The 14874-nt window shown below is 43.4% G+C and overlaps 1 protein-coding gene across 23 annotated transcripts in view; it reads right to left on the reverse strand.

The window, feature by feature from the left end:
- Positions 1-14874, reverse strand: part of large1 (LARGE xylosyl- and glucuronyltransferase 1) — a 193164-nt gene that overhangs the window by 3277 nt on the left and 175013 nt on the right. For all 23 annotated transcript variants that reach the window (XM_061806397.1, XM_061806393.1, XM_061806392.1 and 20 more), the window contains 7 exons: positions 12602-12706; positions 9016-9128; positions 5155-5280; positions 4375-4530; positions 2495-2658; positions 670-948; positions 438-584 (listed from right to left, as the gene is read on the reverse strand). In XM_061806397.1, coding sequence (XP_061662381.1) covers positions 438-584; positions 670-948; positions 2495-2658; positions 4375-4530; positions 5155-5280; positions 9016-9128; positions 12602-12706 — 1090 coding nt within the window. The remainder of the gene's footprint in view (positions 1-437; positions 585-669; positions 949-2494; positions 2659-4374; positions 4531-5154; positions 5281-9015; positions 9129-12601; positions 12707-14874) is intronic.

Below are 14874 nucleotides of genomic sequence, written 5' to 3' on the forward strand. Positions count from 1 at the left end.
ACCTTCTGATTTCTCGCAGGTTTATCAGGGCAATGAAGAAATGTTTACTTTAGTATTCGTCTTTGTGTTCCTATTGCCATTTGTTCCTCCATTTGTTTTGTAATCTTGTAAACTTTTGAATTGGAAACTAATAAAAAGGGGGACACCAGCGAGGCTGACTCGGAATGGGTGTTGGAGTTGCAGCTGGTCAGCCAAACCCGATTCTCCCCGTACGTGCCAAATTAAAGACCTCTTCTGTCCCTTCATTTAGTCCAGCGGTTAGATTTAAACCTGACAAAACGGTTGACACAATTTCTACAGGATCATATTTTATTGAATCTTTTTTACTCACTGTGCTCAAACCACATTTTTTTTTTTTGTCTGAGAAACTGAAAACAGATTTTGTTCATTGTTTTTGTGTTTTTTCTCGGTGTGTAGTATAGCACAGCTGATGTTACCTGAAGGTGAAAAGAGTTCCCATGTCCAGCTGAGAAAGCAGCTCGGCTTTGGATTTGGGGTAGGAGAGCCGATAGCGCAGCGTCTCGAAGGCTGGCACCACCAGCGCTTTCTTGGTGTTGCCCATGTCGAGCTGCAAGACCGACTTCCTGAAAGTAGGCAGAAAGGCTCACGTTATACGCAAACTAACACTAGAAGAGCCATTTTGTTTTTGTGTAATCGAACAGTCCTCACCTGAGATAGTCGTAGAGCCCATACATGGGCAAGAAATCGATGTCCGACAGGAACATGTAAGGTGTGTTGACGTGTCGCATGGCCACGTTTCGTAAAAGGTTGACGGGATAGAACTGCCCCTCTTTGTAGACCACGTGGTAGCCCACGTTCCCTCGGCTCATGAGCACCTCGGAGCCCTGAGCGTAGCGCAGGAACTGCTGGGCCTCGGCGTCGGACAGGTAGAGGGCCAAGCTGATGGGGCCTTCCCAGTGTTTGCAGATGGCCTCCAACATCTGAAGTCTAAGCAGCGGAGGGCACAAATCGTTCACTTAAAAACAATCGACAATCAGAATATTCACATCACCGCCTCGGCTTTGTACCAGCTCATTTCCAACAGGGGAAAAAATGGCTCTTTTATTCTGCGCCGTCAAATCTTCTACATTTACATAACAAGGATCTGTTTGTTAGCCACAGCGTCGCTCACTTCCGTTGTTTTTGTTTTCATCTAGATTCCGCCGCCGTCGATTCAAAAGCCCAGACGATCTTATTTGTTCAACCAAACGTGTCCATCTGTCTTCTTCCTGTTGCTCCAGCGTACTTCTTGCTCGAGTAACTCAACTATTCATATTCTGACAATGTATTTTTCATTATATTTTTTTTTTGCCGAGTATACAAAACAGCGTCATTAATACGCAAGTGGGAACATAAACTTTGCCATTTAAGTTTATTTTTCTACATTTTTAGTCGAGTCGGGCTCGTTTCAAGGGGATGAGCACCACAAAAGTGCTGCAGAAAAAAAAGCATTTGCTGTTCTAACCTTACGCAGTTTCAACGATAACACTGTTTACAGAAAGCAAAATATTGATTCTTTCCAAATGTACTGCACTTAAACTAAATCAAAAATGCACGTTCAAAATTAAATGCTAATTTATTCGGCTTCAAAGTTAAACAATGGAACTGTATTGAGTGATTCCATCACATACTACCAGAGGGGCCCCACATTCAACTAGTGGTACTATTTAAAGCCCAAGTGTCATGCCTATAAACATTCTAAAATAGATTTTGTACGAGGCCGCCGCCCCCATCCAATCCACCTCCGCGGCAGTGATAAAAACAACGCCGCCCGCGAGCGACGATGACGCTGCGACCAAACCGCCTCCCTGTCCGATCCACCTCCACAACGGAGATCAGCCACTGTGGCCCAGCGCGATGACGAGCCACCCCAGCGGCGCCGCGTCCGCCGATCACAGCTTTGGCCGGGGTGGCACATGGACACATTTAGCACCCCTGATTTACAGATTACGTCCCCCGAAACTATAATTTTTTTTAGTAGCTATATACACACCTACATGTCATTTGGAACCCACGAAGCTCTCATCCATTGCACCCGTGCAATCCATTTTTCACGATAAACCGGGTCTCTTGCAAACTTATGAAGGGTAAATCCATCCTCCCGAGTGTTCGAGCAAGATCCAGCAATACAATGAGCCGGCATTTTGGCTAACACGAAGGAACAACGAGCTACCTTCCCACAGGTAGAACTAGTAGAAACGCATGATCCGCTTGAGTGGGCGCCTGCTACTAACGTCACTTCCTGCTTCTTGTCGAAAACAAATCCCTCAAGAGGATTTTCATGGTGCGAGTTACAAAAAGCCAAATACGTCAAAATCATGTTTTGTGGTGAAAAAATGGATGGGTCCATTCCGGCTGCCGTTTTTTCATTAATAACAAACTAAATATCATGACAGTGGATCTTTAAAATGCGTCAAAATGTGTAAATTGAGTGTTTCCCACATTTTTCAAGAGCCGGATCGTTATTGTAAGAAGAGGTTGCGTGAAACCGTACCTGTCCATGGACAGCTGCGCGACTAACGTGACGTCCGCGTTGTCGGGGGTGACTTCGTACTCGTAGTGCAAGAAGTAGAGGTGTGTTCTGTGGACGGTGAATCGCTCGCGGCGGAACTCGTAGCACGGGTCGTCTTCGTCCAGCTCGGAAAGCGTCTTCTGGAGCTACAGGGGATTGGGGGAGGGGTGGTGGTGGTACATTTTAAGCTATTACAGTCCATATGTCTGCTTTCATATATTACAACAAAAAGCACAAGCCACAAAGAGGTCATTTTGACATCTCGGAAAAATGGAGCCAGAAAATATAAAGCAGCAATATGGAGCCATTTTTCCCGCAAATGGCAGCTTTGAAATCCTTTTGATGGCTTTTGGTAAGGAGAATTGTCATTGTTATTGCCACAATGACCATAAGGAGCCTCCGTTACTACGCGATGTTTAAAGCGAACTGTCACATACACGGTACGTTCGTTGCCCCGAGCGTTGTCTGCATAATTCGCTCGGCTCGTGCATCTAATGCTTTTTACATATCTATACATTAACAAATGCATGTTTACCACTATCGGTTAGCGTAGAAAATAATCACAAGTGGAGAGGCGCAATAAGCAGCATATGAAGATCATGGGGTGGCCCACTCGGAAAAGCGAAAGCGGCAGCGGCCAAGACGCTTGAATGATTTACAGGTTTTGTTCTTGTAAACCGTCGGGCCCAAATCCCTCTTGAGCTGTGTGCAAACCAAGCGACCAGTGACAACAAAAGAGCTCATTTGAGGGGAAGTCGCCACCGAGTGACTTCAAATGAAGATCGTTCTTTGTCTACAACTGCAATCGGTTACGAGCCATAACAATTCATGAGGAAATCACTCTTTCCCACACTGTATATGGCAATAATCACATCAGGTGTCAGCATTTCATGCAAGGATTACTATGACTACTGAGTATTGGGTTTTTTTCTTTGCTTTTTATCTTAATGACATTGTCATGTCATGAAATGATTGGCATTTTTTTTATCATTCTGTCTTACAATGCAAACTGGTTCATTTATCGCATGTCAAGTTTTATCATGAGAATGCTAAACATCATTTTTAATTGCCTCCTTTTTTTCATTTTGATCTTAAATATTTGCCTAAAATACATCGAAAAACCTATGCGCGATTTGTTTTTAGGGTAAATGATGTAAAACAAATTTGAAATGATATTGAAGTCTTTTGTGTGTGTAGTTTTTGGGAAGAAACTCAGAGGGGTACGGAGGCCCTAAAGGGACATTGGAAAAAACAAACAAAAAAAAAAAAACAAAAGTAGTTACTGATTGTAATGAGTAACTTACTTAGAATGAGTAACTTACTCATGAGAAACTTACTCATTAGAATGAGAAACCTTTTTTTTTTTAAAATGACCCTTTAATGCTCCGTAGGGTGGGGGCTGGGGCGGCTGTCACTGTAAATTAAAATTCACTTGCCAGAAAAAAAAAAAAAAAAAAAAAAAACAGCCATTGACTGTTTTTGTATTTCTGTTATATTTCGTTTGGAAAACGGGGGGGGGGGGGGATTACACTTGGCGGAGCCCAGGAGCAAAAAATAACTGCTAAACTTCCACTCAACCCGCATGATAAATGTGGTGTCATGGTAACAAAGGACAATGAGATCCTTTGACTTCAATACAAAGGGGATGATTACTGCCATGTGTTTGGTCCCTAATCAACCGTCCACGTCGCCAACAAACCCTCGAGCGTCATAAACGTGATTTCGGAGCCAGCTGATGCGTAAAAACACGACACCCGCAGAATAGCAAGCCGGCTTCCTCTTTCACTGACAAATTCATGAGCTCGAGTCGAGCCGACAATCGGGCGCTCGCGTTTGGGTGGGAGGCCCGCCCGCTCGCTCACATTCTCGCTGTTGTGATCGGCCTCGCTGGGACAGCCGAACAGCTCGCGGCGCAGCAGGTTGCCGTCGTACTCCAGGAAGGTCAGGTAGAGATTGCGGAAAAACTCCACGTGCTTGTTCTTGACTCTGAGTTTCTTCGGCGAGTTCCAGTGGATGACCTTGTCAGAGAAGGAGAAGCGAAGAACGCTCGTTAATGTAGTCCACGTAGAGGATGTGGTTTTGTTTTAAAAGGGTGACGGCGTACCCACGGAATAAAGGTTGCTTCACAGGCACCAGTAGGACTGATATTGTTTGTATGCAATGCAGTAAGTTGATACAAACAAGAGGTAAATGAGGTCAAAGCACTGCTTTGCAGTCAAAAATCTTTTCCCGACGAGCCATCAGAAAGCGCGTTCATATAACGACCGACTCGTTTAGAGGCAGACCTCATTGGCGCCTCAAAGCATTTTGAACATTCAGCGGCACTTTGCGGGCACATTCCATCTCAAACTAAGTTCGATCCGCCCTTCGTAATGTGCAAAATGACGCGCAACGTTGAATGTTCGCCAAATGCATTTCTCCAGATGGCGCTGTTGATCCTTTTCGATGTTTCGTATCATATCCGGGCTGATTTCAATGATTGTGCTTTGCAATCGAGCCGAACCGTTTTTCTATCCTGTTATGCGGGACATATGGAAAATTGACTTAATTGCGTGTCTACAAATAGTTCCCTGAAATGACCGCCCAACGCCAACAATCGTGCAAAGTGCACCAATTGCCACAAATGCACCGAACGGTCTCACCTTGAGGTCCGACACGTCTTTGTAGCACTTCTCGGAGCGGGTGTGGTCAGACAGCTGAACGTTCCAGAAGCAGGGCAGCTGGTGGACCAGGAACGGGTTTTGTTTGATCACGGCGTTGAAGATATCCTGCACAAATTTGGGATTTTATTCACCTGTCCTTGCAGCCATTCGTAATCAATGATAGCGATACGTGGGTGAAGGATTTTTAATTCCTCATTTCGCCCAGAATATTTGGGATAATTACATGCTTCCAGCTTTGTGGGGAAAAGTTTGTCTCATCTTGGTCACAAATCAAGAATTGAGTATTTGGAGTTTCTCTAGGACTTCATTTGTGATGCCCGATAGGCTCAAATATTGCAATTCCGGAGAACAGAACATTACCTGCACTGAAAAATGAACAAGGCGTCTGATTACAAATCAATAGTGAGGCATACATGACCAAAAATGCAAAAACTGCAGCTGTACAAATTAAGTTGAAATGAAAATTCCAGCAGGGGGAGCCCCAGTCAAATTTTGAGTGGGGGGGGGCATTAAAACTAAATATGGACACATTAACAGAAAATTCAGCATAAAAATTCAAGTCTTGTGGAGCTTGCCTGTTATGTTCATAAAACCAAAACTCCAATGTTTAGTCATTATTTAGCCTCCATTTTCAATCAATTACTGTATGTAAATGCAATATAGACAAAATTCTGATTAGCTGCTACTTTCTCTGGATAGGAAATTACGGGAAAATGGAATCTCAGATTGAAAGTGAGCACCTCACATATGGTCAAAGATCCCCCGCACCCAGGAATCCTTCAGGTCCCGCTTGATGCTCAAATATTTATTAAATCCACCTCTGAAGATTTACAAAGCATTTTCAATTTCAGTTCATGTAAATAATTTAGCCACGTTTCACTCATGTCGTGGGTGTCAAGTCTGTACATTGCCCTTTAACCTTTAATGGTAAAGAATTGCATCTGGCTGAGATTAGAAAACAAATTATTTTCATATATTCACAATTATAGTCCGCATTAAATATCCTTAAAAACCATGAAAATGACTCAAAGTGATCCGGTCTGGCGTCTTCCCAGTCCAAATTACGACGCGCTCGTGTTTAACGAATTGACGTGCAGCGAAACAACAAGCAAAGATAAACGCTGAAGATCTTCCGGCTCACATGACGACAGCCAGTGACAGCCACCAACGTCCTCTAATGGGAGACATAAAAGCTCAATAACCGCGTAATAAATGGCGCGATAAAGAGGCCTTGACAGACCATCGAAGTAGCTCACACGGCGGAAGGCAGATGGAAAGCTCAAATGATTCCGGAAGCCGCCCCCCCACCCCTCACCCCCGTTCATTTTCCAAACTGCATACCTTGCGGGACTTTACTTAATGAAGGTTTAATTAAAATCTCATAAACGCACCACTCGTCGAGATGAGCTCTGGATGGCTCGCGGATAACGGGTGGGAGAAGATGGCTCACCAAGGTCTCGGTGAAAGGCCCCGACGACATCCGCATCTCGGGACGGCGCTGCGAGGCTGCGGGCCCACTCGGTGTGAAAAAACGATAAATGCTAAATGGGCCGCGTTTGCCATTACCGTGTCGCCTCGTTTCACACGCGATAATGGTCGAGAAGAAAGCGCCGCGCTCTGATTTATTGCACTTTGACCTTTTACACCACCCAAAGTGATTCCCGTCGTGCGGTACGTGGTGGTCTTCCTCTGGTTCGAATGCAAGACAACCACACATTAAATATTAAAACAGTGGCTTAAACCTGGCTAAAAGGGGCATTTTTAGCACCTACAGGAACTTTTTGTAAACCATCGCACTCTCCCCCTCTGTCTTAATGGTAAAAACAGTGCAGGGCGGGGAGAGAGACGCACAGACGTGTTTGTTCAGACGTGCAAGTCATTCAAAACAGAGACCGACAACGAGGCTTTCAAAGTCCATTTTGCCACGAACGACAATTACGTGCTTATAACCATCGCTAAACGTCTTCCCGCACGTTCCTCCATTGTTAGCGGCACTCCTCGGTTCCTCTATTAAGTCCACAGGCTGTTTACAATGCGTGGCGCTTGAATGACATCACGCAGTTTCCCGCCCACACGCCCCCTTTTTCAGGGCCGACTATTGTCAAGCGCGCCGCGGCACTGACATGATTGTCGGAGAGCGGGAAAGCGGGGAGTCGGCACAGTGTGGCGACATGTCACGACCGTCGGCCAGATGTCACCGCGGTCCAGCACGTTTTGGCCCCGCTCCAGCAAACGTCCATACGGGGCGGGTCTCCGACTGTTCGACTGTTGTTAAATGAAATGTAAATCGCTCTGGCAGAGCCCGGCTTTTGTCGGCCAAATGTCACAACACAAAAATCCTTTTAGTGCTCATTTTCCCCGTGTACTGGAAAAGGAAAGCTGTCTTCAAGCGAGGTGCATAAAAAAAAAAAAAAAAAAAGAAGAAGAAGCAGATGAGCAGTAGAGAATATTACTTGGCGGAAAGGTTTAAGCACATTTTATTCTGACAAATTAAAATCGGGGGGGGCAACATGTTGTTCCAAATGGTGCATCGGGATTGAGGAGTGTTGTTGGAGGCCCGTGCACTTCAGAGCTCACATCTAATTGATGCACATTTTCCCTGCTGCTGTAACTTAAAAAAAAAAATAATAATAATTTTCTTTTGTCGATTACTGTGGAGGCCGCACAAGAGTTACGAGCTGGAGTGGAACCATCATTTCTGGTCAAATGCGACACGTGACCGCCAATCGCGATATTTTGATAACGGTGACTCCGTTTCAGCGATCAAACGCAGCCAGGCGGTCACAAGACTGCACGCAGTCAGTCCTCCATTTCTGGCTACTCTACGATCCTCTTAAAAATGGCGGAGGTGTGCGCGCGCCCAAGTTGGACCCGCAGCAAAAAAAAAACTCCAACTGCTGTGTCCGTTCATGGTCACACCGGAGGCAAAATGGGGAATTAGTCTCGAGCGAGGACGGCTCACACCTTTACGAGGGTCGACCTTGTGATTATCAGCCTCAAATCTTCTTATAACTGCACTTCGTTGGAATAAAAAACAAACCATCTTTGTCCATGCCATAGCCAGAAGGGAAACGGGGAGTTTGGATTGGAATTTGTTATTGAACCACATGTGCTGCTCAGGTTCGAGTTTTTGTAGGAACAAAGCTACTGTAATTTCCGGCCTATAAGCAGAGACTTTTTACACACGCTTTCAACCCTGCAGTTTATGTGGTGATGCAGCTAATTTGTGCATTTTTTCTAACAGCCACAAGGGGGCACTCGAGTGGAAAAGCGAAGAGTGAGAGCAGTGGAATATATGTCCTGAGGAAGTGACTTTTACTTGTCGTGTTATGTGTTACTGCCATGTCTCAGCGATTTTTACCAGTGTAGTTTTTTTAACCGCCCCTGTTAGCGCGGTGCTAGCGTTAGCATGGGGGCGCTAGGATTAAATTTTCTGTGTACCATCTTTGTAAATCTCGTATTTCAAAATCTCGCACTTGCGGCTTTTACACAGTTGCGGCGTATGTATGTACCAAATGGTATTTCCCTTACAAATGTACTGGCCGGGAGTTACGGTAATTAAATCCATAAATGTGCATCATCAAATCACTTTTTTTTTTTTGCTTCTGACACCGCTGCAGAAGGCTACCAGTTATAGAAAATGGGTAAAGTTTAATAATGGTAGTTTGGTAAACCATGGATCATTTCAATTTGGATTAACATCCCCATTACTTTGGGGACATTTGCTTTGACATAAAAACTTGGAAGTCAACCCGCATCACGCGCCAGCTTGCGTTTGACTCGGGATGCGGCACCACGGGTGGAAAAATGTAGAACGAAGCGAGGACGTTTGCGTTTTACCTGGTCTGCCAACGAAGTAGACAGCATGCTCATTAATTCCCGCTCGGCAGTCAGCCTCCACATCTGCTCCCATCGCAGCTTTCGCAGTCGATCGAGGAGCAGCAGAATCACCCCTGAAAGGTGCACACACACACACACACACACGATACCTCGATATGGCATCTTAACAAACCCACAGATTCCTATCGCAACCCCCCAGTTGGTGATAAAGTCTCATTCGCGAGGATCTGAATCACAGGCTTTGTGTTTACCCAGATAAAACCCGCAAACAGACTGAAAAAGGATGTGGGAGATATGTTGTAAATCTGTCTGCAAACACAAATCATTCAGCGTAACTTTGTCCAAAGACAAAAAAAAGAGAGAATACTTGTAGGGAGTGGGGAACGACTTCTCGGTTCCCTTGCTGATATAAATCTTAGTGGCGACGGCAAATGAAATTAGGAAGTCAAGACCGGCGCAAACCAGCCAGTCTCCACGTCCCGCTGTGCTCCATCTGTTGCTACGGCCGCAGCCACGCAGCGGAGCGGCCGCAGCTGGACTGGAGGTCTTTGACTCACTTTTTCTGTGCTTTACAAACACTCGTTCCGCTCCCCGGTTCTGTTGAAAGTCCCCGTGGCACCGAGTTGAACCACTCAAAAGGTTAATAGAAAGATTAGCCAGTCATGAAGACCTGCTGAACTGGAAGGAAAGACGTCGGTCGACTGTAAATGACGCCATTGCGGCAAACCATTTGTGACTCGAGGGATCCGTGTACCCAAAACCGTTTTTTCGGGATCTTGTCGTCCACCTTCACGAGCAATTAACTCACAAATTACCTTCTCCATTAAAAAAAATGAAAAAAAGACACAGCACTCTTGTGTTATCCATATTGCATAATTCTAAAAGGAACCGGGTGACTTCTGGAGGGGCTTCTCATCATTTAAGAGCGAGTGTCAAAGTGTGGCTCCCTCTAGTGATATGCAAAAATCACTGCCCAAGTACAGCACATATGTACTACTATACGTAATAATTAACATTAACTTGTGAGGATACGCGGCTTGCAAAATGGATGCACGCATGGACATTCCCCACCCCATTTGTAAGCACAGTTTTAATGTTAAATGTGTCCATAATAATACAGTGGATAAGAATAACATACCTATCTTTATCTCTACATCTATGCTATTTGGAATAAATATCTCTTTTTTTATTCTGCATTTTAATGTTGGTCATGACAGGTTTACTTGGAGAGCCATTTTTTTTTTATTTGTAGTTGATGTAAAAAGTGTGCTAACCAGTAATTTAGAACAAGGATATGTCAAGGTTATGAATAATAGGTTTTATTCATGTTCTCTTGAAATTCCATCTTTTGACACATTCTCGTGCCATCTTCGACTCAAAAGGTAACCGCTTACCAAATAATTTAGTATAAAAAAAGGAATGGATTTGAATTTGAAATTCACTGTACATTAAAAAAAAAAATACATGAGAAGCTTTGTCAGTTGAAATAAAAAGATTAAGAAAATATAAAACGTGCTCTTGCTGTAACCTTCTAACGGCTTTGAAATGACAACATTTTCACAGCGCGCTTTTTCTGAAGCGTATTGCAGCATGACTCATCATTTCTGCTCTCTGCGGGGGTTTTGTACTTGCACAAGGAGCTCTCGGAAGGTACCAGAAAGTATCCCAGTTTGATCATAATATTGTGCTTAGCCTTTACCCATTATCTCTTTTTTTTTTTTTTTTTTTGAAGGAAACGCTTTATTGCGGTACTAATAGAAGCTTAAACACCGCTTCTCTCCACTGTAAATCAGAGGTAAATACATTGTAGCATACGCGCTATCAACGCTAATCTTGATCTCAAGAGATAAATCAGGAAATAGATTTGTTGTAATCTCCAGATATACGCTGGTTCTTTATTCCGTCACATCCATAGATGCAAAGTATTTAATTAGAGAAGTCTTTCGTTGTTGTTGTTTTAAAGATACTATTGGAACCGGTAGATTCTATTTTTATTTACAAAGCTCTCCAAAACAATCATTGTTGTTCTGTTCCACTTTGTGCTCTTTATAGAACACTTTGCTGTAGTCCGCTTTTATGACGCCTCTATTTTTTTTTTTTTTATTAACAAGAGTCGTCTGCACCAAGGTGGAAACAAAGGTTTTCCAATTTGGATGCGGCCGAAATCGATGCTGCCAATTTCTATTCAAGTTTGGAAATGATAATAATTTGGCAGCAGCAGTCAGAAAACCAAGGTGAGGTCCTAAGGTATACATGTGCAAACATACAGTTGTCCATCCATCAATCCATTGTATTTGCCACTTATCCTCACAAGGGTTGAGGGGAGTGCTGGAGCCTATCCCAGCTGTCAACGGGCACGAGGCGGGGGAACACCCTGAACTGGTCGCCAGTCAATCGCAGGGCACATGGAGACAAACAGTCGCACTCACAGTCACACCTAGGTGCAATTTAGAGTGTCCAATTGATGTTGCATGTTTTTGGGATGCGGGAGGAAACCGGAGTGCCCGGAGTAAACCAACGCAGCCACGGGGAGAACATGCAAACTCCACACAGGCGGGGCCAGGATCGACGCTTTACCAGCTGATACACCGTGCCGCCACATACAGTTGTGTTTGTGTGTAAAATAAAAGCATTGTTTTAAATGTTATTTATTATTATTTTATTATACATATTATATTATATTTATTATAAATTAATGTTTTTAGCTTCTAGCTTGTAATGCCTTTACATTGAAACCAACATATTTCATCATTTAATTGGTAATTTAGTCCAATCACGGTTCAAAACAAATAAATGGTGCACAAATTATTTTTGAAAATTTTTTTTGGTCAAGGTCATCTCAAAAAGGACTTTGGACTCGCGGAGTGAAAAACAGAGAGCATAAGAGGCAAACATGTTCTTGTGATAGAGCTGAATTCCAAGACACGAGTTGAATCAAATTCCAGGAAATCTTCCAACTTTTCAGGGACATGAACACTTGTTAATTAGTGAGCCTTCATATTTTATATGCGTATTAAAAATGATGAATGGAAAATACATCCAAATCCTTCTCAAATAAAAGGTTCAAAGTCAGGATTCGTATTGTGACGTTTTTACCGTTAATGGCTGACGGAGAATTTAAAACTGTACGGCTCAAGTGACAAGTGACATTTTCTTGCTCTTCGGTGGCATAATTGTGCAAATGGGGAAAAATGGTTTTGGAATTTGCAAAGATCATCCAAATATGTCGGTGGGTGGTAAAGCGTTGACCTCACTCCGGTTTCCCCCCCACATCCCAAAAACATGCAACATTAATTGGACCCTCTAAATTGCCCCTAGGTGTGATTGTGGACGTTTGACTCTATGTGGCCTGCGATTGGGTGGCAACCAGTTCAGGGTGTACCCCGCCTCCTGCCCGTTGACAGCTGGGATAGGCACCAGCACTCCCCGCGACCCTGGTGAGGATAAACCGCAAAGAAAATAGATGGATGGATCCAAATATGACCACCGATGCGTACACATTAGCGATTGAAGCCGCTGGTCAACGACCTCCGCGCATTGACGACCTTGACGTCAATTCACGGCCAATCACATTCACGGCACTCACCGGTGTTGAAGCCTCTTCCCAGTGCCGGCCATGGCCGGTGGTTCTTCCACAGATTCCCGAGGTACCAGTCACTCTGGTTCTCCACCAGACCCAGGACCTGCTGGCCTGAAACAAGCACAAAATCATAATTTTATTTTCCACAAATCCTTTGCAGTCAAGCCACGGTTAGTGATTATTATTAATCAGAACAAAGTAGACGGCAAAGCGCTCCGAGGAGCTCTTTTACTCATTTCAACATAGTTCCTTTGAGGGTTCACCGGATTATTACAGTATTACTCTGAACATCCCAATACAAAGCAAGTCTGATTTCACTTATTTATCATTTCTAATCAAAGTTCATCGACCTTTAAGGTTCAATAAAGGCTAAATGTTCAATCACCGAACTCGGTCATGTAGGACTTTCTACGAGGTTGTTCAAATCCATAATTGTCCACATTATCAAGAGGTTGTTTAATACGTGCTTGCAAATGTGTTATCGCACTAAAAGACATGGAATTAAAGTTACGGTACAAACAACCTTGAAAAAGCAGAGTGGGGGAATTTTAAAACAACAACAACAACAAAAGCACATTTCATATTACCTGCATACAGAAAACGGTCAGGAGGGCTCAGGGGCCGACACTTGAGGGGCACCTTAATCCCTTCGTAAAGATGTCTTTTGCGTCTGAGTCAACGGCAAACTGGCTGGGGTGGGGGGGCTTTTAACTCCCACCTGACAGCGCCGTGACAAAAGCCACTCAGGGAGTCCCATAATTAGCTCGTACCAATTGAAAGATTTAGGGCTACGGGTGGGATAAACAGCAGACGGAAGGTAAAAGGAGCCGCAACTTAATAAAGGGGAGAAATCCAGCTGTTCAAGCCCAGAGTGGGGAAGGGTGGGATGGATGTGGGTTTAAGGGTGAAAAAAATTTGCAGCCAGACAAGCCCGTCAGATATAAAGGTCAAGGAGGCAGACAGCAGACGTGGACGGAGGAGCGGAAGCTTTAATAAAGGCCCCGAGGAGGATAATCAGGAGATTGCTTGAGCCGGCAGCCGTGATGACAGAGAGAAATTGTTCCAAGCAAAAAAGCTAATTCAATCAAACTTTCTGGTTCCTTTTTTGAATTGAGCTGCTCCCCAAACATCCCCCATGTTTATTCGATCGGTGTTAGCTGGTAAAATATTCATTATCATCGCGCCTCATTTAAATTCCCGCGATGGGGAGTGGCCTGACAAACATCAAGTGCTGCTACCGAAGGAGAGAAGCGCGGGTACAAAAAGCTAAACCTGGATGTTTTTTTTTTTTTATTTTTTAAATCTTACATCTTTTGAGTTCAGCTCACAAAAAATAGATGCAAAAACAAAAGTCCTGATTTAACAAAAAAAATACAGCTATTAAATTGATCTGAAAACAAAATAAAGTTAGCTTCAGGATTTTTCTGCATTGCTCATTCATATTAGACACCATTACAAAATACATAGTTGGACTGATAAACTTGATTTAACAATACCAAATTATCAATGAATATAGAAAACAACCACCGGGTGTGTTTTAGCGGAGATGTCGTCAATCTTGTTTCGGGCCGGAACAGGTTGCTACTGCCTCATTTGTGGATTCATTCCTTCTCAGTACCAAACTGTTCAAATACAGACACTTTTAAATAGCTCAGCTCGCCCTGAGCGCAAAATGAAGAGGAAAATACCACTGATGGGATTGAAACCAAAAGAAACAAACGGAGAAAAAAACATAACATTAACACAGTGACCTTGTTAAATTGGAATGCAATTAAATACTTTTAATTGGGGAAAAACAGTGGGACTTGCGTCCTTTGCCGGCTGTCAAATTTCGAGGAAAAATAAATAAATAAATAAAAAAAGACTTGGCAGACCAGCAAAGGAAGCAAGGACACAAACAAATGGCCTTTTGAAATAAATTCATCAAAGAAACAAATACCGCAGAAGCAAATAGCTCACGCCGGCGTCTGAATTCAAACAAAGCGCTCAACTGTTAGCCAAAGATACTGAATCAGCATTTTTTTTTTTTTTTTAACTTTCATTCTTCAAAGCAGAAAAATGCACATAACAGTTTAGATGCTATTGATTTTGCAAATCACAAACTCCTTTTCAGGCCTCTGAGGAATTAAAAGTCAATATCTGCAATTTAACAAAAACAACTGAAAAAGTCACGGGATTAGTCCCAACATGACAAGAAAAATATCAAAAATGACAAAGTGACATGACATTTTGACAAAGTACTGAGGAAAAATAAACCAATAATTACCAGAAATTCATAA

This window comes from Syngnathoides biaculeatus, chromosome 20 (assembly GCF_019802595.1).
Source record: "Syngnathoides biaculeatus isolate LvHL_M chromosome 20, ASM1980259v1, whole genome shotgun sequence".
NCBI lineage: Eukaryota > Metazoa > Chordata > Actinopteri > Syngnathiformes > Syngnathidae > Syngnathoides > Syngnathoides biaculeatus.